General features: G+C 43.1%; 1 protein-coding gene and 1 long non-coding RNA gene across 2 annotated transcripts in view; one reads left to right on the top strand and one right to left on the bottom strand.

The window, feature by feature from the left end:
* Positions 1-24,605, top strand: part of LOC144217066 (uncharacterized) — a 206,018-nt gene that overhangs the window by 89,830 nt on the left and 91,583 nt on the right. The window lies entirely within an intron of this gene.
* The window catches only part of LOC144217065 (myosin-1), a 23,514-nt gene continuing 822 nt past the window's right edge, over positions 1,914-24,605 (bottom strand). Inside the window, exons 4-38 of the mRNA XM_077746535.1 lie at positions 23,629-23,656; positions 22,792-22,906; positions 22,612-22,704; positions 22,414-22,477; positions 21,650-21,748; positions 21,454-21,557; positions 21,169-21,307; positions 20,870-20,988; positions 20,633-20,782; positions 20,346-20,516; positions 19,034-19,343; positions 18,863-18,933; positions 17,613-17,700; positions 17,413-17,530; positions 16,985-17,108; positions 16,759-16,895; positions 16,405-16,660; positions 14,054-14,296; positions 13,784-13,960; positions 12,926-13,071; positions 12,755-12,845; positions 12,280-12,669; positions 11,589-11,715; positions 9,669-9,787; positions 9,318-9,514; positions 6,969-7,152; positions 6,523-6,688; positions 6,310-6,434; positions 5,595-5,903; positions 5,305-5,508; positions 4,873-4,998; positions 4,613-4,783; positions 4,243-4,347; positions 4,025-4,120; positions 1,914-2,067 (exon numbers count right to left, since the gene is read on the bottom strand). Of these exons, the coding sequence (XP_077602661.1) occupies positions 1,915-2,067; positions 4,025-4,120; positions 4,243-4,347; positions 4,613-4,783; positions 4,873-4,998; positions 5,305-5,508; positions 5,595-5,903; positions 6,310-6,434; positions 6,523-6,688; positions 6,969-7,152; positions 9,318-9,514; positions 9,669-9,787; positions 11,589-11,715; positions 12,280-12,669; positions 12,755-12,845; positions 12,926-13,071; positions 13,784-13,960; positions 14,054-14,296; positions 16,405-16,660; positions 16,759-16,895; positions 16,985-17,108; positions 17,413-17,530; positions 17,613-17,700; positions 18,863-18,933; positions 19,034-19,343; positions 20,346-20,516; positions 20,633-20,782; positions 20,870-20,988; positions 21,169-21,307; positions 21,454-21,557; positions 21,650-21,748; positions 22,414-22,477; positions 22,612-22,704; positions 22,792-22,906; positions 23,629-23,656 (5,315 nt within the window). The 3' untranslated portion in view covers position 1,914. The remainder of the gene's footprint in view (positions 2,068-4,024; positions 4,121-4,242; positions 4,348-4,612; positions 4,784-4,872; positions 4,999-5,304; positions 5,509-5,594; positions 5,904-6,309; positions 6,435-6,522; positions 6,689-6,968; positions 7,153-9,317; positions 9,515-9,668; positions 9,788-11,588; positions 11,716-12,279; positions 12,670-12,754; positions 12,846-12,925; positions 13,072-13,783; positions 13,961-14,053; positions 14,297-16,404; positions 16,661-16,758; positions 16,896-16,984; positions 17,109-17,412; positions 17,531-17,612; positions 17,701-18,862; positions 18,934-19,033; positions 19,344-20,345; positions 20,517-20,632; positions 20,783-20,869; positions 20,989-21,168; positions 21,308-21,453; positions 21,558-21,649; positions 21,749-22,413; positions 22,478-22,611; positions 22,705-22,791; positions 22,907-23,628; positions 23,657-24,605) is intronic.

The raw sequence follows: 24,605 nt of genomic DNA, 5'->3' as shown, positions 1-24,605 counted from the left end.
GGTTTCTTTCCACTCGAGTGTGACAGGGTATAGGAGGTGGCAAGGAAGTTTGGGGTTTTGTGAAGAGAGGGGACAAAAAGATAATGAAGTTTTGCTTGCTTGGGAGAACAGAAGGGGCTGACGAATATGGGAGAAATTGCACCGAAGGTACAATGTGGTTACATCAGAACTGTTTGGGGAGGGGAGGGCAACATGCAAGCTAGATCAGGAAGGGGATGCTTGGTTTGGGGAGCACGAAGTTGGGGCTTTTCCAGAGTGAGACTGTGGACCAGATGGAAGGGAGGAGAAGGCAGTGGAGGATGGGAGTCAGTGGACTGGAGGCATCATCCTGATGGACGTTGAAACCTCCCAGGAATGTGGGAACAATGAGTGGACAGAGAAGTGCCAAGATCATAATGAAGGAAGTCGGTCGAGGACAGCAGCAGGTGTGGGGAATAAGCAGAGTGGCAGGGCTCTCAAAGAAGGCAGAGCTGTCTGCTAGAGGGTAAATAAGCGGCACTGAGGAGGGAGGCAGGATATTGGTTGTAGCTCTGGGCTTGTGAAGAACTTCAGTTCTCTGAGCCTGAGCAAGTAAAGGTCATCTCTGAAGGGAGCTTCCAGGGAAGCAATGCTATCAGGGAAGGGTAGGTTTTAATTTCAAGTACAGCTCAGGATGTAGCATTAGGATGAACAGTTGTCTCTAAGGCTCAATACAAAATAAGTGAAGGAAGGTGCATATCATCCCAGAGGGATTTTCCCTGGGAGCCGAGGTCCAGAGGAGTGCAGCTGGATAAGCTGGATAATTTAATGACTAGATAGTTAAAAAAAAAAAAAAAAAGTAGTCTGGTATTGTTCACTTTAAATAGGTATACAGTTCTTGTATGTTCTTTTGTTACATTCCTAGTCAACAAGATACTTGCTATTTCACTTGCTCCCTGTCTATTAAAAATGGTAAGGAGGCCCACGCCACTCCCAGCACATGCAGCTCCATAGCAGTGATACCAATTATAATCACGATGATGGTAATTGCTGCAGCACGGTAGAAAGGCACAGCATCGCAGGCTGGAGATAAAATAATGAGAACAGGGAACTGACTGAGAAAAAATTAATTGGCCTTCCACTGCTGTCAGAAGCGCTGGGAGAGAGCCTTGTAAAAGATACCGAACTTTCCAGAGTGAGCACAAATACTGCAAATATATTCATTCTTAGCTGCCGTTTCGCATTCTAATGTGATGACGAGGGAGGGCGCTCGGGAAAACAAAGAACTAAACATATCGCAGGTAGCAAAAAACTAAAAATCTCTCGTACTTAAAAAGGACGAGAATTATTTCTCTCTCAAGGAATCCTAATCCCAATTTAGTAGTTCACGTAGTTATGGTGGAGAGTCTGCATTTTGAACATTGTTGAGGGTCTAATCCAAACATTTTACATTTTATTTTATGTAGGTAATTAGTGTTTTAATTTATTTTTACTCAATCTTGGGATCAAGAATTTCCTACCATCTTATGAAGAGAATCAGTTACTTCATTAACAGAAACCAGCTTCTCTGATAGCGAGCCAGTGTTTTGCCAAGTGAGACTTACCAGATATTCCATGTTCTGTGTGCCCAGTGCCCACCTCTGGTTTCACCTGCTCCACCCCCCACCCCCCTCCCTGGGGACAAGGAGGGGTTAGGGCATTTACTAACCCAGATTGGCCTGGCTGTTCCTATCCCATTTTATTCTTAGTGACTAAATCCTTCTCCATAAGATGTAAGCAAAATCTTTTTTCTTCTTTTCTTGATGCAGAAAAAGATGAACAGTGAGGGGGAAAGAGAGACTCACAAGTTACTTGCGGATAAATTTTTTATCTGCAAAAATCCAGAGTAGAAAGCAGAGTGACAAAGATGTTCACATTTTGTGCATTTCTTTGGTCACTTTTCAGCATGTGGTTGAATCACTCTTCACTTATGATTTTCGTGTGGACCTCCCGGCTCTTCACCCTCAGCTTATTGACCTGGGACTCGGCAATGTCAGCCCGCTCCTCGGCCTCCTCCAGCTCGTGCTGCAGCTTGCGGAACTTGGAGAGGTTGGCATTGGATTGTTCCTCCTGAGAATGAATGGAGATGCATTTAGGAGGGGAAAAAGGTCAGGATTTCTAGTTTCTTAGGTCAGTGGGTCTTGAATTTCTTTTTACTTAAAAAGACTTCACTCTAGTAAACCTTTTAAAGAAAACCAAGAGAAATGCTCTTGATTTTTTAAAATTTTTTGTATTAACTCCTTACATGCTTCTTGAACTCATGGATAACAAGGCAGGACAGGTGACATTTGCCACCAGGATTTCTAAAAGTTCTCCTTTTTAACTTGTAAACACCTTAGAGTTACTACTAAATATGTCAGCTTTCCAACGTTTCCCCCCCGAGTCTGGTGAATGAAACCAAACCTTCTCAAAATGCAGGTATACAACCTGTGTTATACCGAGCTTATAGCCTGGAATATAAATTATTGCCCATTGAGTATAAATTATTGCAACTTAATGCAGTTTACAAGTTGAAGAAAACTTGTTTCTTAAAATAGTCTTGAGTAGCCTCTGATTATGTTTGACCAGATAAGCAGTGAATTTGGGAAGACCAGTTCAGGTTTAGACTTTAGTAATTGTCCTTTTTAAAAGACTCATTGACAATTGTCCAAAATATGGCATTCAAATTTAGAAGTTAATAAAACTTAGAATCACTGAATATTAGAGCTTGAAAAAAACCTCAGCTCTTTCTCCTACAGATGAGGAAAGTAAGAGCTAGAGAGATGCGTTAAGTCTGTCACCCCCTTGCCCCCGCTTCCTGCCCCAGACTTTAAAGGTCAGCAGAAAAATGAAAACCATTCATGGACATAGGAGCTAATTTTTGATAAGTAGGTATATCTATCCATACTTAACATACTTAGAAAATCAGCATTTTTTATTTCAGATAAATCATAGGCTGGGGAAATGAGGTAGGGTGGAGTGCCAAGAATCTGTTGGTTTAAACATAACCGAGACAAACCATGAGAGACTCTTGAATGCCGAGAACAAAAACCAAGGGCTGATGGGAGTAGGGGGGAGGGGAAGGGGCGTGATGGGCATGGAGGAGGGCACTTGTTGGGATGGGCACTGGGTGTTATATGGAAACCAACTTGACAATAAACTATTTAAGAAAAAAAAGTTACTTAATGTAAAAAAAAAAAAACCACACAACATAACTGAGACCTTCTGAGCTCTAGGCTTAATATTTAACTGCTTATTTGTCACCTTCACTTAGGTATATAATGTTATTTCAGTTTTTCCAAAACAGAATTCCTGTTTCTTTCTTGCCCTGTGAATCTTCCCCTGTTCCTCCCTTATTTCCCCATTTTAGTTCTTGCTGTGCCATCCACCTGGTAACTCAAATCATAGACTTGATGAATTACCCTTGATTTCCTTTCTCTTATCTCCCAAGGCCGACCTATTAGCATATCCAATAGTTTCTCCCTCCAAAATGTGTCTTGAGTCTCTCTATCTGCTCCACCATCACTCTAACGCAAGCCATGGCACCTCCTTAAAGCCTCCTAAAATATCTTCCTGTACCTACCTGCGTTATCCAACAACACATTCTCCACAAAGTAGCCAAAATATACTTTTAAAGAGGATGAGCCAGGGCATCACTGAGCAGTTTAGAACCCTCTCATGGCTTCCCAGCGTCCTTTTGTACTTAGAATACAATCCAGACTTCTTACCAGGGCCTAGAAGACCCTGTGGTCGGCCTCCTACCTTGCTCTACAGCCTCTTCTCTACTGCTCTCTCCATGGTTCTTTCTGTTCCTTGAACCAGACTCTTTTCCACTCAAAAGCATTTTGTTGCTCTTCCCCTTCCCTGGAACCATTTTCCCTGGCTCATCGAGTGGTTGGTTTCTTCTCATTCTTTACAGTGTCATTGACCATTTTCCTTTGATCCTTCCTCACTGTACTCTCCTTTTCTTTCATCCCTTAAACTAAGTTGGCTTCAACGTATCTGAGACTGAAGACTGCTCAGTCACACCAAGGGGTTCGGAACTCACCGCTTCCTCAGCTTGTCTCTTGTAAGACTTCACCTTCGCTTGCAGTTTATCCACGAGATCTTGGAGCCTGAGCACATTCTTGCGGTCTTCCTCAGTCTGAAATAATATTTTTAAGAGTGAGTCTCTTGAAAGTACAAACACCATCACACATTGTTGTAGATTTGCTTTTTGATCCCTTGCAAACTAGGGTGAAAACCCAGACAGGCCATTTTCCTTACCTGGTAAGTGAGTTCCTTTACTCTTCTCTCATGTTTGCGTAGACTTTTGACAGTTTCAACATTGCGCTTCTGTTCACTTTCAACTTCTCCTTCAAGTTCGCGTACCTGCAAAACGTTGGGCATTTTAAAGACGTTTGCTGTGATTGATTCACTTACTTGATTTCTGCATCTTCAAATGACCTGTGGTGCTTCTTTTACTCTGCTTTATATGTAGGTTTCATGCCCTAGTCTAATTGTCCCCTTAAAAGTTCCTGGGCAGCAAGGAATGTGTCTTACTTCATCTCTGTATGCCCCACTCATCCAGCAGGACTAGGTCCTCAAAATGCACTGAATTGGAATGAGGTAGGAAATGTGCCATCAGCAGACCTACCCTGGCCTCCAGCTTCTGGATCTGCTTCTTCCCGCCCTTCAGGGCCAGCTGCTCAGCCTCGTCCAGACGGTGCTGAAGGTCCTTCACCGTCTGCTCCAGGTTCTTCTTCATCCGCTCCAGGTGGGCGCTGGTGTCCTGCTCCTTCTTCAGCTCCTCAGCCATCATGGCCGCCTGTGAGCAGTGAAACAAAACCAGTTGAGAGAGCTGGGCTGGCACACCAGGGTTCAAGTTTGACCACCACCGTGTTGCCCTCTGCTCACATCAGTGATGGCCTTCTTGGCCTTCTCTTCTGCGTTGCGGGCTTCCTGGACAATGTCCTCCATCTCTCCTTGGATTTGGGAAATGTCTGTCTCCAGCTTCTTCTTGGTGTTGATCAGGCTGGTGTTCTGGTTAAAATAACAAATTTAGAAATACTTAGTATATGAGAGCAAAGTTAGGATGCCATATTTCTAATGAACTCACAGGCTAGTTAATTAAGTAATTAGTATCCATCCTTGTTCCATAAATTATTTGAGATCACAACATATTTTTAAAAGACAGTCAACTTTGGATGCCACAGTATAGATAAATATTATTAACCCACAAATATTAAGTGTTTTAAACTTTATCCTCCATGAAACATCATGAGTACATTTATGAACAAGAACTTCATTTTCATTCCTTTGTATTTTTCACTCTTCCATTATACTCACCTGGGTGTGCAGGAGCTGGACACGCTCACTGGCATCCAGGAGCTCCTGTTCTGCGATTTTCCTGCTCCTCTCCGTCTGCTCCAGGGATGCCCGCAGCTCCTCGATCTCAGCCTGCAGCAGGTTGGCCCTGCGCTCCACCATGGCCAGCTGCTCCTTCAGGTCCTCCTGGCCCCGGAGCGCGTCGTCCAGGTGCAGCTGCGTGTCCTGCAGAATGAACGATCATTGAGACACTTCGTTCTTGGTGCTGCAGGGACCCCAACCCCCTCGGGGCCAGCTTTTGACCCACTTACTTTGAGGATGCCCTGGGTATTCCTGTAGTTCCTCAGGGCCTCTGCAGCCATGCGGTTGGCGTGGTTCAGCTGGATTTCCATTTCGTTGAGGTCTCCCTCCATCTTCTTCTTGAGCCTGATGGCGTCATTCCTACTTCTGATCTCAGCATCCAGCATGGTCTGCATCGACTCCACCACTCTGATGTGGTTTCTCTTCAGCTGATCGATTTCCTCATCCTTTTCAGCGATTTTCCTGTCGACTTCAGACTTGACTTGGTTCAACTCCAGCTGGATGCGCAGGATCTTTCCCTCTTCGTGTTCCAGAGATGCCTTAATGACAGCAAAGGGTGATGTTAGCAGGGAATGGAAGTTTATGGTATTCTAGAAATAGGAATTCGTTCTTGCTTTTTTGCTGCCATAAGACATCTTTGTTCCATTGTTACAGAAATTTCTACAATGTGTTGTTGGTTTTATATATTTCTATCTCCCCAGCTTGATCATGCCCTTGGTGGCAGGGACCTTAACTTACTTGTCTTTGTTTCTTTGGTGTCTACCACAGTTCCTGACTAACACCTATGTGTTACTTGCATGCATGCTCAAGCCTCCATCCTCATACATAGTACGCAGAGTCAGAATTACTTTTCTTTTCTCTCATTCAAGAATTTCATCAATTCTTGCATGCGATAGATGCTAATTCCCCTTGTAATTGTTTTAGAATGTATGGTAAAATATTTACCTCTGCCTCTTCTAGAGCAGCCTGAAGCTCAGACTTTTCTTGCTCAGTTTGCTTCTTTACTTTCTCTAGTTCATGGATACGTTTCCCTCCTTCTGCAATCTGTTCAGTGAGATCAGAAATCTCCTCTGTTGGTGAACAGAAATATAAAAATTTGTTCAGTGAGGGAAAACATTTTTTCAAATCTTTTGTTAAAGAAAAGTAAAATGGACTCACGTTGCAAATTCTTATTTTCCCGCTTCAGGGTTTCAAGATGGTCTAAGGATTCCTCATAAGCATTCTTAATCTTAAACAGCTCTGTGCTAAGGGAGCGGGACTCCTTTTGGGAAGCTTCAAGTTCAGCATGAGTTTCTTCATACTTCTGTTTCCATTCTGCCAGGATCTGCAGGGCAAAGAGTGGTCAAGAAATTTAATGGAGAGTTTGATGGGATATGGGAACATCTATTCTGGCAGCTGCCAGACAGAGTTGGGATAACCTGGGACTGACAAGCAGTTATGAATGAGAAGAGTAACAACCACAGGACTTGTCCTCCCCCCGCTGCCTGCTGTGGAGCAGGAGCTCCTGAGAACAGCCCTCTCAGATAGTTGGAATAAAGCCGCTGAAGGCAGAAGGCTTTTAGTCCTGTGTTGAGTGCCAAGGTAGAGGCTGTAGCACAAAGTACCTTGTCGAAGTTCCTCTGCTTCTTGTCCAGGGCCGCGCAGGCCGCGTTCGTCCTCTCCACGTCAATCATGAGGTCCTCCACTTCATTCTGGAGCCGCTGCTTTGTCTTCTCCAAGGAAGCACATTTGGCGTTCACGGCTTCTACGTGCTCCTCAGCATCCTGTAGACGCTGGGCCAACTTCTTCCTAAAAGGTGAAATAAGGGCAATAGAAGCGAAGGCCATCAGCAGAATTGGATGTTTCCAGGTAGATACAAAAGAGTACTTTCCACAGCCAGACTCCTAGTGCTCTGCTCGTCAAGCTTGTTTTGTAGGCCAGTTCTGTGTTGACTCATTCTTACTTCTCCAAGATAAATGCTGACAACAGTCCAAATTTCAACATCGCTATACTTCACAGTCTGGTTTTGAGGCCATCTGTGATCAGCGCAAGCCAACGTTTTACCCATCAAGGTCGCTGGTTTATTCCTCCTGTATAGAATATTAACATCTGTCTTGAATTACTTTATGTATGTCTTGTCTCCACTGAATTTTCATCTCCAGAAGGTAGAGTGTGTATCTTGCTAATCTTTGCATTCTTGTAGACTGTCACACATATTAAGTACTCAAATGTTGGATGAATTGAATTCAAATGAATAAATTCAAATTCATACTAAATATACTTGATTTTGGCTAATTGTGTCCCTCCCTTATTTTTCCTAGCTTTCCATTAATCCTTTAATAAAAATAAACTTTTCTAGATTGATGTCAATTTTGCTTTGTGAGCTCCACTCAAAATCTCTTCTAAGGCATCCACCCAAACATGATTTTAACTACATGCTTGTATTCTAGTCATAGGATAAACAACTAGATCCCTCCTGAAACCTTCTGAACGAGTAGGTTTCTTCTGTTTTCTTTTATAGTTTATTGTCAAGTTGGTTTCCATATAACACCCAGTGCTTATCCCAACAAGTGCCCTCCTCCATGCCCATCACCCACCTTCCCCTCTTCCCTACCCCTGTCAGCCCTCAGTTTGTTCTCAGCCCTCAAGAGTCTCTCATACTTTGCCTCCCTCCCCTCAACTATTTTCCCTCTTTCCCTCCCCCATGGTCCTCTGTTAAGTTTCTCCTGTTCCACTTATGAGTGAAAACATATGGTATCTGTCCTTCTCTGCCTGACTTATTCCACTTAGCATAACATCCTCGAGTTCCATCCACATTGCTACAAATGGCCAGATTTCATTCTTCCTCATTGCCATGTAGTATTCCATTGTATATATAAACCACACCTTCTTGATCTGTTCATTCGTTGATGGACATTTAGGCTGTTTCCATGATTTGGCTATTGTTGAAAGTGCTGCTATGAACATTGGGGTGCATGTGCCCCTATGCATCAGCACTCCTGTCTCCCTTGGGTAAATCCCTAGCAGTGCTTTTGCTGGGTCATAGGGGAGTTCTACTGTTAATTTTTTGAGGAACCTCCACACTGTTTTCCAGAGGGGCTGCACCAGTTTATATTCCCACCAACAGTGTAGGAGGGTGCAAGTTTCTCCACATCCTCACCAGCATTTATAGACTTCTGATTTGTTCATTTTAGCCACTCTGACCACTGTGAGGTGGTATCTCAGTGTGGTTTTGATTTGTATTTCCCTGATGATGAGTGATGCTGAGCATTGTTTCATGTGTCTGTTGGCCATCTGGATGTCCTCTTTGGAGAAGTGTCTATTTATGTCTCCTGCCCATTTCTTCCCTGGATTATTTGTTTTTTGGGTGTGGAATTTAACGAGTAGGTTTCTTCTTGTCAAGATTCTTCCTCTTTACAGTTGCATCTTGAACTGTTGATTGCATGGAATGTTTGCTCCTTTGCAAGACCATGTGTTTCTTCTCTTATTGTAGAATTTATGTTTTCTTTTTAGTCTTTAATAGCATATGTGTTGTTCCTCTACAAACAACCATGCTTTTACATCTCAGAAAGAGGAGCTATGCTTTGAATGTGTGATTATTTTCCCCTTACATACCTAACATCTTGGACCAATTTTTCCATTAGTGGCTGAGAGGGAGGAGAGGTACAGGGCAGTACGGTTAACTCTTACTCTGGCTACACCTTTATAGATAGAATGATGCCCAAAGTACCCCTTTTCAAAAATAGTCATTCAGCTTCCTCTTGCATTACCTGCTTTCTCTTTCCACTCTCTAGCTTAATTTCTTTTCCTGAACCACTAGAGTGTTTGTCTTGCTTTGTTTTATGTTCATGCATGTTTTTTCCTTTGTTTTTAAAGTTTGTTTTGGGAGCAATGGACATTTCACCATATAGTGGTTATAGCAGATGCACTTGGTTAACAGAGATATTTCCATTTTAACTAAGCCTAGAACATACTTGGCCTCCTCCAGCTCCTCTGTGCGCTGGATGGCGTCCGTCTCGTATTTGGTCCTCCACTGGGCCACCTCGCTGTTGGCCTTGGACATTGCCCTCTGCAGCTCGGCCTTGCCCTCCTGCTCCTCCTCGTATTGTTCCCGCAGCAGGTCACAGTCGTGGCGGGCTGATTGCAGGGCGTGGGCCAGAGCGCTCTTGGCCTGAGAACATAGAGATCAGTGACCTAATCTTATTTCTTTAAAGTGATAGTTAGCACCTCGGCTCCTATAGGTCACCAGAAGAAAATCTACAGAAGTAAGCAAACCACAGATTACCTCAAAAATAAGGATAGTGACAATGGCAAGTAGGGCTTACCTTTATCTCCTCTTCAAGCTGCCTTTTCAGTTCCTCGATCTGTTGTGTGAATGCTTGTTTGCCCCTTGAGAGCTGAGAAACTAATGAGTCTTTTTCATCTAGCTGGCGTGAATATTCACCTGTTAAGACCAAGATAGATAAAACTGAGCCTTACTTTGGGAATTAGAGCTCTGAATTTAAAACTGGAGCAGGGAAAGGGAGCTGAGTTTGGAACCCATTGGAGAATAAGGGTTATAGTAAGCCACCAACCTCCACTTCAGTTCTGATGAGCAAATCTATGTGAGTGTGAGAAGAATGGAAGGCTTTGAGGCAGATTACATACTTACGAGGAACACAAAATATTTTGGAAGGTATTTAAGATTATTTGATCGCAGTAGAAATTGGTCAAGAAACATGGGACAAGAAATGTAAATCAAACCAACAAAACATCCCAGTGCTTCCTGTCTAAGGCAGTAGTGTTGTACTAGCGTACCTTGCACTGAAAGTTGATTGAAACAAACAATTTATTGTATGGAAGATAAGAGAGTTTGACTGATTCCTTCTATCAGTGCAAGTGATGTTCAAAAGAAAATCCTGGAAGCATTTTTGTGTTAAGAAATGATCAGCTCCCCTTCCACTCCAGAATGCATCAGTTTAGGGGGACTGATCAGTTCCTAAACTAAATGGCATTTAAATCCAATCCAACTCTTCAGGCACCATAATTCAGAAAACACACTGTACTATATTAAAAAGGGAGGAAAGACTTTCAGCTCCATTTAAAAAAAATTTTTTTTTAATATTTTTTATTTATTTCTAGGAGAGAGAGAGAGACACCATGAGCAGGGGAGGGTCAGAGACAGAGGGAGACACAGACTCTGAAATAGGCTCCAGGCTCTGAGCTGGCAGTCAGCACAGAGCCCGACGTGGGGCTTGAACCCACGAACCGCGAGATCATGACCCAAGTGAAAGTCGGACGCTTAACCGACTAAGCCACCCAGGCGCCCCTCAGCTCCATTTTTGAACTGGTTACCTGGAAGCTTTATCTCTTTAATAAGAATCACAGCTTTCTCTTTTTCCCATACCACTAGGTTCTAGAAGGAACTTAGAAAAGATTCTTGAGATTCTTTGAGAATACAGGTTTTCTTTTTCCCACATGAAGTGTACTAACTACCTGAACGACAGTAACATAAGCCTTACTTTGAACTTTGTTCGAGAAAGAACAATATTTGAATGGACATGAAAAAGTGGTTCTCCAACACTTTGATCTGCCTATCACTTTAATACTCCAGATGACCCATAAAATAATTACCATCTTTTTAATCTCTTGCTTGAGATGGTAGAACTTTGGTAAAAAGTTGGATGAATTAATTAGGGCAAGCGGTTAATGCACAGACTCTCCAATTTGGATAGTCAAAACTCACAATCGTCCCTTGAAAGCTCCGGGGCTGGGTTGTAGTACTATTTCTCTGCATGATGGTGCTAGCTAGCAGCTGTTGGCCAGACTTCAGGAAAAAGAGTGGAGTAAGCATTCTTGGACAGTCACCTCAGCACTGCCATAGTCTGTCATTTTTAAAATGTGGATTACATTACACAGACCATTCAGGATAATAGAGTAATAAATAACTTGGGCAAGCATTTTGAAAGGTGAAAATAAATTTTGTGAAGATACACTTTAAATGTGATAACTTGATTAAAGTCATATCTGCTTTAAAATGTGAAAAAGCAAAATAGCCTGGATCTCTTTAATGAAATCAACAATTACAACAGAAAAGAAAGCAGTCCATGCCAGTCAGTGGTCAGTAGTAATGTGTTCATATGAGCAGTGGGGGGGCCTCCCAGGTGGGTAATATGTGATCTCAATAAGTCAGTGCAGAGTGTTTCAGCAAATTAAGCATCCAAGGTAAATTTGTCATTCAAGGTCAACACTGGTCAATGGCCCACCTGATTCTGTCTGCAGTCGTGCTCTCTGAGCTGTCAGGTCATTGATCAGCCGCTGCTGCTCCTCTTCCTTGGTCTTGAGTTCACTGACTTGGTCTTCTAGAGTGCGGCACATCTTTTCCAGGTTCCCCTGTGTTCAAAACATGATAGAAGACATCTCAGGCAAGTATTTGGACCACAGAAAATTTCAAATATCCACGCATTCCGTATGGGGGTACTTCCTTATTTGGAGAATTAAATATCTTTACAAACAAAAACTACAGAGGCCTCGGGTTCTGGTGGAAAGAGTAACAAATGAAAGAGTCTAACCATGCTACCAGTAAACCGCTTTGTGAATTTAAGGCTTAACTCAGTTGGCTTATCTCTGAGATGAGAATAATGACACTTGATTTTTTGAGCAGCAAATTTATGTATTTGTGCTTATGGGAAAAAACAAAAGCCTAATCAAGATGAGGTGTTTTTAAAATTCCAAAATGAATAGTTGTAGTTTTTTATTTGGAAGAGCTTAACTTTCTGCTCTATATGTTCTCTGGGTGTGGCTGTTCTCACAACAAAGAATGAGTGCTTTGCCATCACACCCCAGGTGTCCCTGTTCCCAGTCACCTGCTTGTGCTGCTGGTTACTAAGGATTCTTGACCGGTTCACTCACACCTGTCTCACAGAAATCTCTTTAAGACTTAAACCATGATTGTACCTTGGCTTTGGAGACGGTCTCCATGTTACTCGCAAGGTCATCGATCTCCATCTTCATCTCACTCTTCTCCTTCTCCAGCTTCTGCTTGACCCTCTGCAGGTTGTCTATCTGCTCCCCGAGCTCGGCCACGCTGTCCGCGTGCTTCTTCCTCAGGGTGGCCGCCGTGGCTTCGTGCTGCAGGGTGGCCTCCTCCAGGTCCCTGCGCATCTTCTGGAACTCGGCCTCTCGCTTCTTGTTCATCTCGATCTGGGCGGAAGTGGCCCCGCCGGCTTCTTCCAGCCGCTCGCTGATCTCCTCCAGTTCCCGGGAGAGGTCTGAGCGCTGCTTCTCTGCTTTGGCCCTGGAGGCCCGCTCTGCCTCGATTTCCTCCTCCAGCTCCTCGATGCGGGCCTGGGGGTGACACACCAACATGAATGGCAACTCATGGCGGTTTTGATTCCTGTGATGCGCGGAAGAGGTGGAGGCAGTGACTCACCTGCAGCTCCTTGATCTTCTTCTGCAGCTGCATGGCGAGGGCCTGCTCGTCTTCAATCTTGCTTTGCAGGTTGCTCATTTCAAACTCTTTCCTGTCAGAGAGGCACTTTATGTCAGTCATAGAAACAATAATAAGCAGTTTGCCCATGAAAGTTGTGTTCTCACTGCTTACTTTTTGAGTTTCTCATCAAGTTGCTGCTTGTCATTTTCAACATCCATTGTGGATTCTTGGGCCAATTTTAGGTCTCCCTCCAGTTTCCTCTTGGCTCTTTCGAGATCCATGCGGATTTTCTTTTCTTGTTCCAAGGATCCTTCAAGCTAAAAGTTAATAATGCATGAATATAGTTCCTGAAACATTACCATCTTTATCCCAGGTTGGACTTGTAGACATTTAACTCCTATCTAATAGTCCATTCTCGTTACTATTTACTTAGTCCCAGGAGTCATCATTTAAAAGGTGAAGCGTACCTCATTACCATGTGATTACAGTAAACTACCAGGGAGACAGGATGCCTTCTGTAAATCCCTACTGGAATCACTGTGCTGGGGCTTCGCCACATCCACAGACACCATAGCTGTTTCTAACAATGACTTTTGTCACTCCCTCCCCGATTCACACATTTATAGCGGGGTCTCTATTTGGTATCAGACCATGTTTAAAGCCGAGTTCATCTTCCACATTCCTTATTTGGAAAAAAGAGAAAATCTTACAGGTGTTTCTTATTCCTTTGCTATTGCTATTGGAGCACCTCTGTATTTCTCTGCATAGCCTTTTCACTTTTCAAGACCAGCCCAAGCCCTCTTTGTTTGTCTTTTTATCTATATTGTCTGTTACCAACAACTTTCTTTATTGATTTTTTTTTTTTTAATTCTTGGGTGTCCATCATAGACCTGTAGCAAAGACTGTGTCCTATACACTTATTCATTGGAAGCTCTTGAAAAGTCCACATTTCATCATAAGAATGTAAATTCATGCCTACTTAGTTTATCATAAAATAAAAAAATATTTTTTACATGATGTTAGGCTTACATCATCTACTTGTTGTTCAAGCTTGATTTTAGCTTTGGTCAGGGTGTTGACTTTGTCCTCTTCTGCCTGCAGGTCATCCAGGGTCTGCTGGTGGGCCTCCTGGAGGGCCTTCTTCTCCTTGGTCAGCTTAGCGATGGTTTCGTCCAGGCCTGCCATCTCTTCCGTGAGGTTTTTCACCTTGAAAAATAAAAGAAGAAAATGATATCTGCTCTAAAGCAGTTTACTGGGCCGACCGAACCTCAGTATGGTAGAACAAAATGTGGTTCATACCTTGTTCTCTGTGGCATGCTTCTCCTTTTCAACCTTGGCCAGGGTCAGCTCAAGGTCGTCAATGTCTTTCTTGAGCTCTGAACACTCATCTTCCAGTTTCCTCTTCTTGGCCGTCAGCTCGGCGTTGATCTCCTCCTCATCCTCAGCTCTCTCCGTCACCTCCTTGATCTTGGCCTCCAGCTGGATTTTCGTTTTGATCAGTTGGTCACACCTTTCCTCTGCATCAGCCAAGCTGTCTGCTTCCTGAGAAGGGATAATAGGCATTTTTAGATTTTAGTTCTCTGGACATTTTCAGATTTTATTAATATTCAAAACCATACACGTAAATTGTGTTTTAAAGCCATAGGTTAATTGTTATAAGCTTTCCATCATCTAGGAAATATTTATTGTGCACTGATTATGGCACTGCAGACTTTTTTTAGTTTAAGGAATTTAAGTCATGGTTCCTGGTGAAATTCTGATACAGTTTTATTTGCTAATGACACAGTTCAGGGCACACTATGCTAAAATATGGGACCGTGGCACATGGTATACCATAAACTAAAGGAGTTTGAGAAAATGGCAGACGCAAGAAACCCACTTGACCTCCTCCCCTCCCCCTTCTTCCCTAAAACAGGTCATGAGACTCCCATGTGAAGAGTATCCTTCCTGTACTAGTAGGAAAGAGGACATTCATATCACCAGAGATGGGAATTGGGGGCCAAGAAGGCTGTCTAAACAAACCTTGTTAAACTAGTCCCTCATCTTTTTAGTTATTTTTTTCACCATTTATTACCCTTAACTCAAACCCCTTTGTCTTGTCAGTTCTGTACAAATTTATTGTCTGTCTGAAAGATATACAAGGTTTCTGCTCTGTTTACTTCTTTGAGTCTTCAGTCTCATGTGAAGGCTCCCATGTACATGTAAAAATTCAATAAGCATGCATGCTTTTCTCCTGTTAGTTGCTTTTTGTTGGTTTAATTTTCAGACCCAGCCAGGGACTTTACGAGGGTCCAGGAAAACTTCTTGTTCCTCTATTGATGACCTATATTTAATGTGTTGGTATATAATTTCAGATCAGTCTCCTTTCTTTCTTTAGTATATATTTCCAGAAAAGTTTAGTGTGTACAAAACAAACAAAATGGTCAAGTATCCAGCAGGTTGCTAGGAGGGAGGGGTAATGTCAGGAAAGTGACTTAAAGGGAAGATGTCCTACAGTGACAGAGTAGCTGAATCACAGGAAACTCCTGGAAGAAATTAGAGGAACTGAAAACGTTCAGAGGTGGTGCTTAGAGAACTAGCGGGTGGGTTTCTCATCAGTTAGAATAGAAACTTTGTGGCAGCAGGGACCATACCTCTTGCTTCATGTTGTATCCCTGGTGCTTGGAACGTCATTCCATATTTATTCAAAGTGGAGACTTGACAGAATGATGTTGGAAAGAGGTCATACTATTCTCAGAGGAGAGGAGTGTGCTTGGAAACTGAGGTACACCCTGCAGTTAGCTCCTGGTTCTCGAAGGTGTGGTGAGCCCCTTCTCATTTTGGAAAACCTGTTCTACAGAACTACAGGATAAGTCTCACTGCCAACCCAGGTAGGTACAGACCGTTCATCTTTCTTTAAATTCTAGTGAAATGTTCCAACACTTTACATCCAACTGGACCGATGTAGATGTGCTTCTGAGCTCAGAGGACTATAAGGGCAACTCTCAGTACTCAGGTAGTTGGTCTTGGTAGCAAACTGAAAGTCTCTGGTCATTTGCATCACAAAAGTGGGTTAGGCAGTGGTATTTGATCAAAAGTTTCTTCCCAGTCTTCTGGGTGTTTACTGGGACATGAAGCAAGAATGTCAACCCTGCCTCTCATGCTTTGCATAAAACCTAACACTGTCTATAGAAAGTGTTGCCATTATCCTTGTCATGATCCTATTCTTTCAGGTACTGGAGAGTTTCTAAAGATAGAGCTGTCCGGGAAGTTGCCAGAATATTGGTTTCAAGTTGATGCATTTTCATCATGATGTCTCCTCCCTCTTCACTGTGAATATTGTTCTTTTCACTGGTCTAATTTGCTCTTCTCAGTAGGGAAAATCTTAGGGAGCAAAGATCACCTCACTTTTTGCCCACGTTCTGCTATAGCAAAGGCACTAGGGGGAAAGGGAAAATGCTTTTGTTTTTCCCTTTTCAACAGCAAGGAATTCAACCACAATGCTTTGTAGAAATGCTGTGTATGAGATTGTGTAGAACTTCTACCGAGTTGTGAATTAGGAAAGATTGATAGTCCTTTAGTGAGGTGGAATCTAGACCTTTCTCTAGCAATTGTTGAACTGAAATTTTAGCATCAGATTGAGTGCTAAAGAAACAGGTTCTGATACTCACAGCTTGGACCTGGAGTTGCAGGTCATTTTTCTCTTGCATCAGAGCAACCATTTTCTCTTCCAGCTCTTTTCTTTTGGCCTCAGCCTTTGCAAGGCTTTCTTTGGTCTTCTCAAATTCTTCCTTCATGTTGGCCATCTCCTTCTCAGTCTCAGCACTCTTGAGGAGAGGCTTGATCTTGAAATACAGCTTCATCCAGGGCCAGTGCTTGACATTCATGAAGGCACGGACATTGTACTGGATGCAGAAGATGGACTCTCTGTGGTAGGAGCAGAAATGTTCCAAGTCAGGTTCTCACAGGAAGCAGAGTGAAAAGGCCTTGGCTGAGGGGGCTCAGTAAAATATCTCTGTTAATACCTTCTCTCCACCATCCTCTGGTACTCCACTCTGGCCAAGAACCCTCTACACCTGGCCTGGGTTCGGGTAATCAATTGGGCCAGCTTGTCATCTCGCATCTCCTCTAGGAGCCCCAGTAGGCCAGCTTTGAAAAAGACCTGTGTGTGGGGGAGGTTTGCAGATCAGAAACTGTACATAAACTTCAAAGGGACGTGAATAGCATTGGGTAGGCTTTAGAGACCATTACCTTGGTGTGGCCAAATTTATACTGGGTGTGGTCAATGTCGATGGATGCAAGGAGCTTCTCAGAAGCCTTCTTGCTGTCAATGAACTGCCCTTCAGGGATTGCACTTGCGTTTAGTACCTTGTATCTGTTTAGGCCAAGCAAATAAATGATATAGCTATTGTCACCAAGAGATCTGCAGAAATGACACAGCTTTTGGGATAGTCTAACAAATATAAACAAGAAATTGTATCTGTGTCTTTATTCTCTGCATATTCAAAGGGTGTCAAACTTTTGGTGTATCAGTATATCAAATGAGAATACAGGGTCTGTTAAATGTGTTTCTCTTCTCCTTAATTAAAGTAGAATATATAAAGGATATTTTTCATTGAAAAAGTTAAAGTAAATTTAAAAAAAACCTCTTAAGATAATTTGCAGTTAGAAAGTCTGACCTCTGTTTGAAGTCTGCGTAAAGGATTCTGCTGGGGAATCCCTTCCGGCAGATGCGGATGCCTTCCAGCACACCATTACAGCGCAGCTGGTGCAGGACAAGTTCGTGCTCCATGGCCCCTAAAACGAAGAAGACACATGCCTTATCTCATGGTCTAAAGCAAACACATGGGCACTTGTCTGGATGTCAGAAGTCTCTTACCTGGAGTTTTGGTTTCATTGGGGATGATGCACCGTACAAAGTGGGGGTGAGTGCTCCTCAGGTTGGTCATCAGCTTATTCAGATTCTCCTGTGGAATTTATGAATATTTGGTTTAGAACTGCACTCTTTTCATACATTCATATTTACAGACGTAATCACTGTGACAACCATGACATTGCTTCAAGTCTAATGAATAGTATTCAGATTTGAATTTGCAAAGAGTTCTCTCTGGAATTTCCACATTCCCCAAATGTCCTTCCCTTTCCTGTTTTGTGCATTATAAACATGTTTGTCTACAAGTTGTCGAAGTGGTTGTTCACTGCTGTTGAATTTCCTAACATGTGTTGTAGATTTAGTATGATATCCTACATGTAGAGAAATAGCCCATCCCTGCTCTCCCCCCCGCCCCCGACCCCGGACTGTTTCATCTAGTTATGTGATCTGGCTTTACAAGTAATTCAGTGTCTTCTTCCAAATCTGTCATTTCTTTATTTACCCTGCTTTCAATTATATCTGCTTCTCTATCACATTGCTATTCCTTATCCTAATTACAGAGCTGTGTTCTACTCATTTCAGAGAAAGTAGCCTTTTAGTGCCTCACTCTGGGAATTGGCAGAAAACCAACAGCCATGTTACCAAGTGTGAGAAGTGTTCCAACTTGTGGAAATCCTTTTTTTTCCCCCTCCAGAATAACTAAAGCTTCCGTTGTTACAGATAGGAATGTCCAAAGAAAAGTAAATTTTCCTTCAACAGCTATTTCTTATCACATCTGTTTCTTTATTTCCTTTGTTTAGAATCAGCCTCCAATTCCCACCCAACACTGTTCTTCTGTCTTTGGCTTTCAAAATCCACTCTATTTCAGTTCTGTTCCAATATATACCTAGGCATGTGCATCATTTGGAGGCTTCCACATTCTCCAGCAAATCTCATGTTTTGCTTAGTCCTATCCCAATAGGACCTTTTAAATGTCAAATGACTTTATTTCCCAGCGTTCAGATGTAATTTTGCCATCTAATACTGACTTCTGCAATTCACTCTCATCCCTCCTGATACCTTATCTCCTGAATACTGAGGTGTCTCTTCCAAACTACCCCAGACCCTCTGAGACTCCATTCTACCACCACCAAATGATCTAGATCTTTGAGTCACATTCAGTTCTGGAATTCTTGAAAGATTACTTTCCTTGCCCCACAGGTACAATAAAATTGAAGTTCTTGAAATAAATAAGACAGAGCAAAGGATATTTGTACCCTGAAGAGAGCAGACACAGTCTGGAAAGAAGAACCCTTCTTCTTGCCACCTTTCTTTCCACCGCCAGCCTCTAAGGGGAGGGACAGAGAGAGCACAGGCAAATCATAAGACAGGCTTTCTCAGTGTATGTTTTATACATTAAATAAAAAATAACTTATGTTGGAAGTTACCTGCTTCAGCAGCTGTAGCCCCAACGAAGAGGAGAGCCAGAGTCTTCATTGCAGACTTCTGGTATAGCCCGACCACGGTCTCGTTCAGCGGGTCCTTGTTCTTGTCCAGCCAGCCAGTTATGTTGTAGTCCACGGTGCCCGCATAGTGGATCAGAGAGAAGTGGGCCTCGACCTTGCCTTTGGCAGGCTTGGGCTTCTGGAAGTTGTTGGACTTGCCCAGGTGCTGTTCATACAGCTTGTTCTTGAAGGAGGTGTCTGTGGCCTTGGGGAACATGCACTCCTCCTCCAAGATGGAGAAGATGCCCATGGGCTGAGAATAGGAAGAGAGAGAAATGCCATTTGAATTTTGTCTGCTTGTAGAAATAATACATGAGATCATGATCCTATTTGAGTAAATTCATCTTGTAATTTCTTATAATTAACTAAAACTTATTCCTTGGACCAGAAGTTGTTAGCAAATATGTATCAAGTGCCTACAGAGATCCAGATGCCGTACTGGGCTCTGGGATGCGATGGTGAGGGAGGCATGATCGAAGGGCATGCTCTTGTGGAGTTTATGTCTCGCACCAAGGCTTTGCAGCCATGCTTCTCCCAGTGTGACCTGCAAACTGGTTGCATCAGAATCACTTGATGACAGTGCAGCTTCCGAGGCCCCTTCCACACTTGCCAAAAAGTTTTCCCAAGGGTAAGATAAGGAAAATGTGAAATTTTATTAAGTACTTGTGGTGAGTCTTTTTTTTTTTTTTAATATTTTTACTTATTTCTAGGAGAGAGAGAGAGAGACAGCATGAGGAGGGGAGGGTCAGAGAGAGAGGGAGATACAGACTCTGAAATAGGCTCCAGGCTCTGAGCTAGCAGTCAGCACGGCTCAAACCCACGAACCGCGAGATCATGACCTAAGCGAAAGTCGGACGCTTAACCAACTAAGCCACCCAGGCGCCCCTAAGTACTTGTGGTGAGTCTTAAACTGAACTCTGAGAGCCTCTGCTTTCAAGTACTAGAAGCTGGCATTTCAGTTACCAGTAATAATGACTCTAAGGATGACAGAGTGATAATAAGCACAAAATACTCTAACTAGTGCTCTTTTATAAGGAAAGATGGCGTTAAGTATATAGCCTGGCATTGCAAACTATCGGGAAATGTAGAGTTCTGGACACTAAGGAAAATATTCTGTCCTTTTACCAGGTTATTTACTTTGGAGTTAGCAAAAGAAGGAGTTTTCCTGATTTTGTTTACCAGTAGAAATCTTTTAAGATTTTCGCTTAAATACTGTTCAGCAGTATACTCTGTGACCTGAAAAAGGCAAGCACACCTTCTCAATGAGCTCGATGCAGGCAGCCAGGTCCATCCCAAAGTCGATGAACTCCCACTCGATGCCCTCTTTCTTGTACTCCTCCTGCTCCAGCACGAACATGTGGTGGTTGAAGAACTGCTGCAGCTTCTCGTTGGTGAAGTTGATGCATAGCTGCTCCAGGCTGTTGAACTAGGGGGTTGCGAACACCAAAGAGCTCGAGTGAGTTTGGAAAACCCAGTGGGAGTTCCGCAGAGCAGACACGAAGTGCGAGGGCCTTAACCAGGCCGTTGATTCCACCGACTCACGTCAAAGATCTCAAAGCCGGCGATGTCCAGGACCCCGATGAAGTACTGCCTGGGCTGCTTGGTGTCCAGCTGCTGGTTGATGCGGGTGACCATCCACAGGAACATCTTCTCGTAGACGGCCTTGGCCAGAGCACCCACCGCGTTGTACACCTTCAGAGACATAGTGATGGTTGTTGGTGTTACTAAAGACACTGGGCAGGCTGGGATGTGTGTGATTCACTGAGGCCGTTCACTTACTTGCTGCACAGTCTGGCCTTTGGTGACATATTCATTGCCGACCTTGACCCTGGGGAAGCAGAGGGCTTTGAGCAGGTCAGCAGAGTTCAGACTCTGGAGATAGGCTGCCTTGTCAGCAACTGTAAAGACACAATTCAGGCATCCCGTGTGACCTACTCTGGGCCCCACAATTCAGAGGGGCAGAGAGATGACTGAATCATTTAATAGAAAGTCTGTATGGGGGTACATTTGCATACGTCCCTCAGAGGCTCAGCTGTAAAGGAAACATGAATTTGAAATGGGCTTTTCGCCCCTATTACCTTCGGTGCCATCTGGCTCGGCCTGCTCCTCACGCTGCTTCTGCTTGAACTTCATGTTCCCATAATGCATCACAGCCCCCGTGAGCTTGTAGATGGAGACTCTTTCATCAGAGGTGAAGCCCAGGATGTTAATGGCACTCTACAGGAAAGATGAGAAGACAAAAGGGAAGAAGACACTAACTTATTTAGGAGAATTTATACCATATCTTTACCCACACCCAGAGAGGGGTATTATTGTCATTCCCATACATAATGGATCTTTAAAAAACTGCATATGTAACTTACATCTGTGGCCATTAGTTCCTCTTGGTCATCAATGCTGGGCACTGTGATCTCCCCTTGGCTGACGAAGGCATAGTCGTATGGGTTGGTGGTGATCAGAAGCATTTCTGGGTACACAGAAGTCAGGGTATATGTTTTACATTAGAAGATGTTGATAAAACCATTAATGTCTAGATTATCAATTTACGCTCTTTCTTACCAATTAGGTCTGGCTTCTTGTTAGACATGATCTGATAAAAAATATGGTAGCTTCTTTCTGCCTTCAGCTGGAAAGTAACTCTAGACTTCTCCAGAAGATCTGCAGTGAAAAGTAGACATTGGCCAGGGTGAAAAAATTATAAAGTTCCTGGAATGACTTTGGAGCTTGGGGTCATTAGCTAAATCTCACTGGCTCCTTTAGATTTCTGCTGACTGTCCCCCTGGGGTAACACATATTTTGCCTCCTCAAACACAATTGCAGTTATTCTTTGCATCTCTGGAAGGAAACTAAAGCCTCCCTGGCCCAGGCTATACATGTTTCTCAGGCAGAAGATCCCTGACATTTGGAATATAATTGATTCTTGAGAACCCCTCTCTCCCCAGGGTCTCTTCTTACTTTAAAATAGAGGGGCAATTAAGAGCAATGTTTATCAAGGCACAGGCTAGGAAGAAATCACATGTACTCAACCTGTAGGCAACTCATTTACCCTCATGTTAATATTTTCTTAGAAAAAGTTGAAATTCATTCTGAGGCTGGATTATTTCAGACAAGCCCAATGGCTCCTGGCCATTCTTACAGAATCATTAGCTCATGACTGAGGATAAAGCACACTGTGGGCCATGGATAAGACTGGCATTAACCAAGGGCATGTTTGGCAGCAGAGCAGTGTTTCACAGGCTCCAGGCCCAGCAGGAGCCACAAAATGTTCCTCCAAACCATGATTTGTCATTCTTGGATTCTGTTGAGGAGGTCCTGTTACTCACATGTTTCAATATCAGCAGAAGCCAGTTTTCCCGTGGTACCGAAGTGGATCCTGATGAATTTACCCTTGCAAGTGAAAATGATGGTGTTATATATGAGACTTGAAGCGCGCAAGGAAGAGGAGACTGAAATGATAATTCTGACATGTTTTCTCAGGCACTTCAGGGCAGAGAAGAGCCTTCTGTGACCACAAGACTTACAAAGCGAGAGGAGTTGTCATTCCTCACGGTCTTGGCGTTGCCAAAGGCCTCCAGTAGGGGGTTGGCGCTGATGATTTGATCTTCAAGGGTCCCCTGCAAAGACAAGTGCAGTCCTCACCTCTGGGGCTCAGGAATTTCTTACCTGGGAGCCCAGATTCTGACCATGGCAATCTGACTCACCTGCATTTTGCCAGAAGCAACTTCCTCCTTCTTCTTATCCCCAGTGACCGCAATTGTTGCGAAGTACTGGATGACACGCTTGGTATTCACAGTCTTCCCTGCCCCGGATTCTCCACTGCCAAACAGAGACCAAACACATGTGAGGAATTAAGCTCTGTGACAAACGAAAGTGCTTCCACTATCAGCATTTACTACCTTATGTGCCTATCTTTATATGTCTTTGTCAGTGCATATTATTTCTGTTGCTCTCCACTGACAAGAAGTAGAGAAATCCATCCATTGATCAATCACCTAACACATATTTCTTGAGGGCTTCAAAGGTGCCAGGCTCTCTTCTAGGTGGCCTGGGGTTGAGGGGGCCGAAAGGCAACCACCCCACAACTATGTGGGAAATGAAACCATTAGTAAAAACTCTATGAAACAATGCATGTGTTTTTCAGTCTCCTTTGACTAAAAACATGGCTCAATTTAAGTCTTTAAAGGACTAGACATTTCTCAAGGAGGCCTTAACAATGAGCTACTGGTGACATTCCCAATGGCTCAAATGTTCAGGAGGCTGTATGTTATTCCCCTCCATGCACAGAGAAGGGATTTATATCATCTACTTTCAGGAAAGTTCTGTGCAGCCTTTAAGACTGGACTAGCAAATGACAAAATTTGGGGCATTGTTATTTTACATTCTGAGGTAATATAAACCCTACAACAGGCTATAAACAGTATTTGTTTCTAGGCTGATCAGCCATTGCCTCAGTATGGGAGCATTAACTAATTTTTTTTTTTTTGTCTTTTTCCCAGTGCAAATAAACTGCCAATGAGTCCCAGGATAGTAATACATACGTGATTAAGATAGACTGATTCTCCCGATCTAGAAGAAAAAGAGCAGACAATCAGCATATATACAAGTTATACAAGCAAAACTTTCTATGGTGATGTACCTGTGGTGGAGTTTTTAAATACATTATTGTAAAGTTATATATGACATTATTCTTAAACCTCTTAAGTTGCGGAAAAACATAAAATGTTATTATATCTTAAATTCCTTAAGCCCTGATAGTTAAGTGTATCCTTCTGGTTTAAGACAAAGAGCGATACTCTGCAAAGCCAGACACTGTCTAGTTGTCAGCTATGGATTCTGGTAGCATGCTGTCTGATGATCAGTGCATGAAGCTTTCTGAAAAGTGGGTAATCTACTAAGGGTTTGCACTGTAGTTTGGTAGGTTTAAATAGTTCATCAAGGCAAGGTTGAGGTGTTGTTTCTAAATGAATCAATTGGCCTCACAAGGATGAAAACAATCTGCCTTATGGCCATAGACTGCACCCTCTCAGTGTTATTCCCAACCAAAAGTATGCCATTGGGTCAAAGAAAAATCAGACGAGGAAAACAAAATCCTTTTAAACTGGGGGACACAACATCTGTTCATGTGTGTGTAGGTCCCAAATACCGTCTTCATTCAAAGAGAGGACATCTTCTCTGAGATGGTGTCTGATGCCGCGAGAGATAACAGTATTCCTAAAAGCATCAGATTTGGAGTCAACAAGAAGCTTAAGCACAAAAAGTCTGAATGAACGTGTATTTTTCATTTCTGTTCAGACAGTGTGATTCAGTTGTTACTGAATCCTAACCCCTATTATTTAATTCTGCACAATAAATTATGTATTCCCAAGAAAGAGACAGTAAGCAAGTTTAGCTTAATTGGGATGGAGCAGTGGCGTGGCCTGGTAAAATCACGGTGTCGGAGTCTGGAGAGCTAGGTTTTAGTTCCAGCTTTGACAGCATGTCACTCTCTGTGTTTTAATTACCTCTCCTGTATGAC

This window comes from Crocuta crocuta, unplaced genomic scaffold, assembly GCF_008692635.1.
Source record: "Crocuta crocuta isolate KB4526 unplaced genomic scaffold, BGI_CrCroc_1.0 scaffold139, whole genome shotgun sequence".
NCBI classification, from domain to species: Eukaryota; Metazoa; Chordata; class Mammalia; order Carnivora; family Hyaenidae; genus Crocuta; species Crocuta crocuta.
The sequence above is the reverse complement of the archived record's forward strand: the minus strand, read 5'-3'. Positions and strand labels throughout refer to the sequence as shown.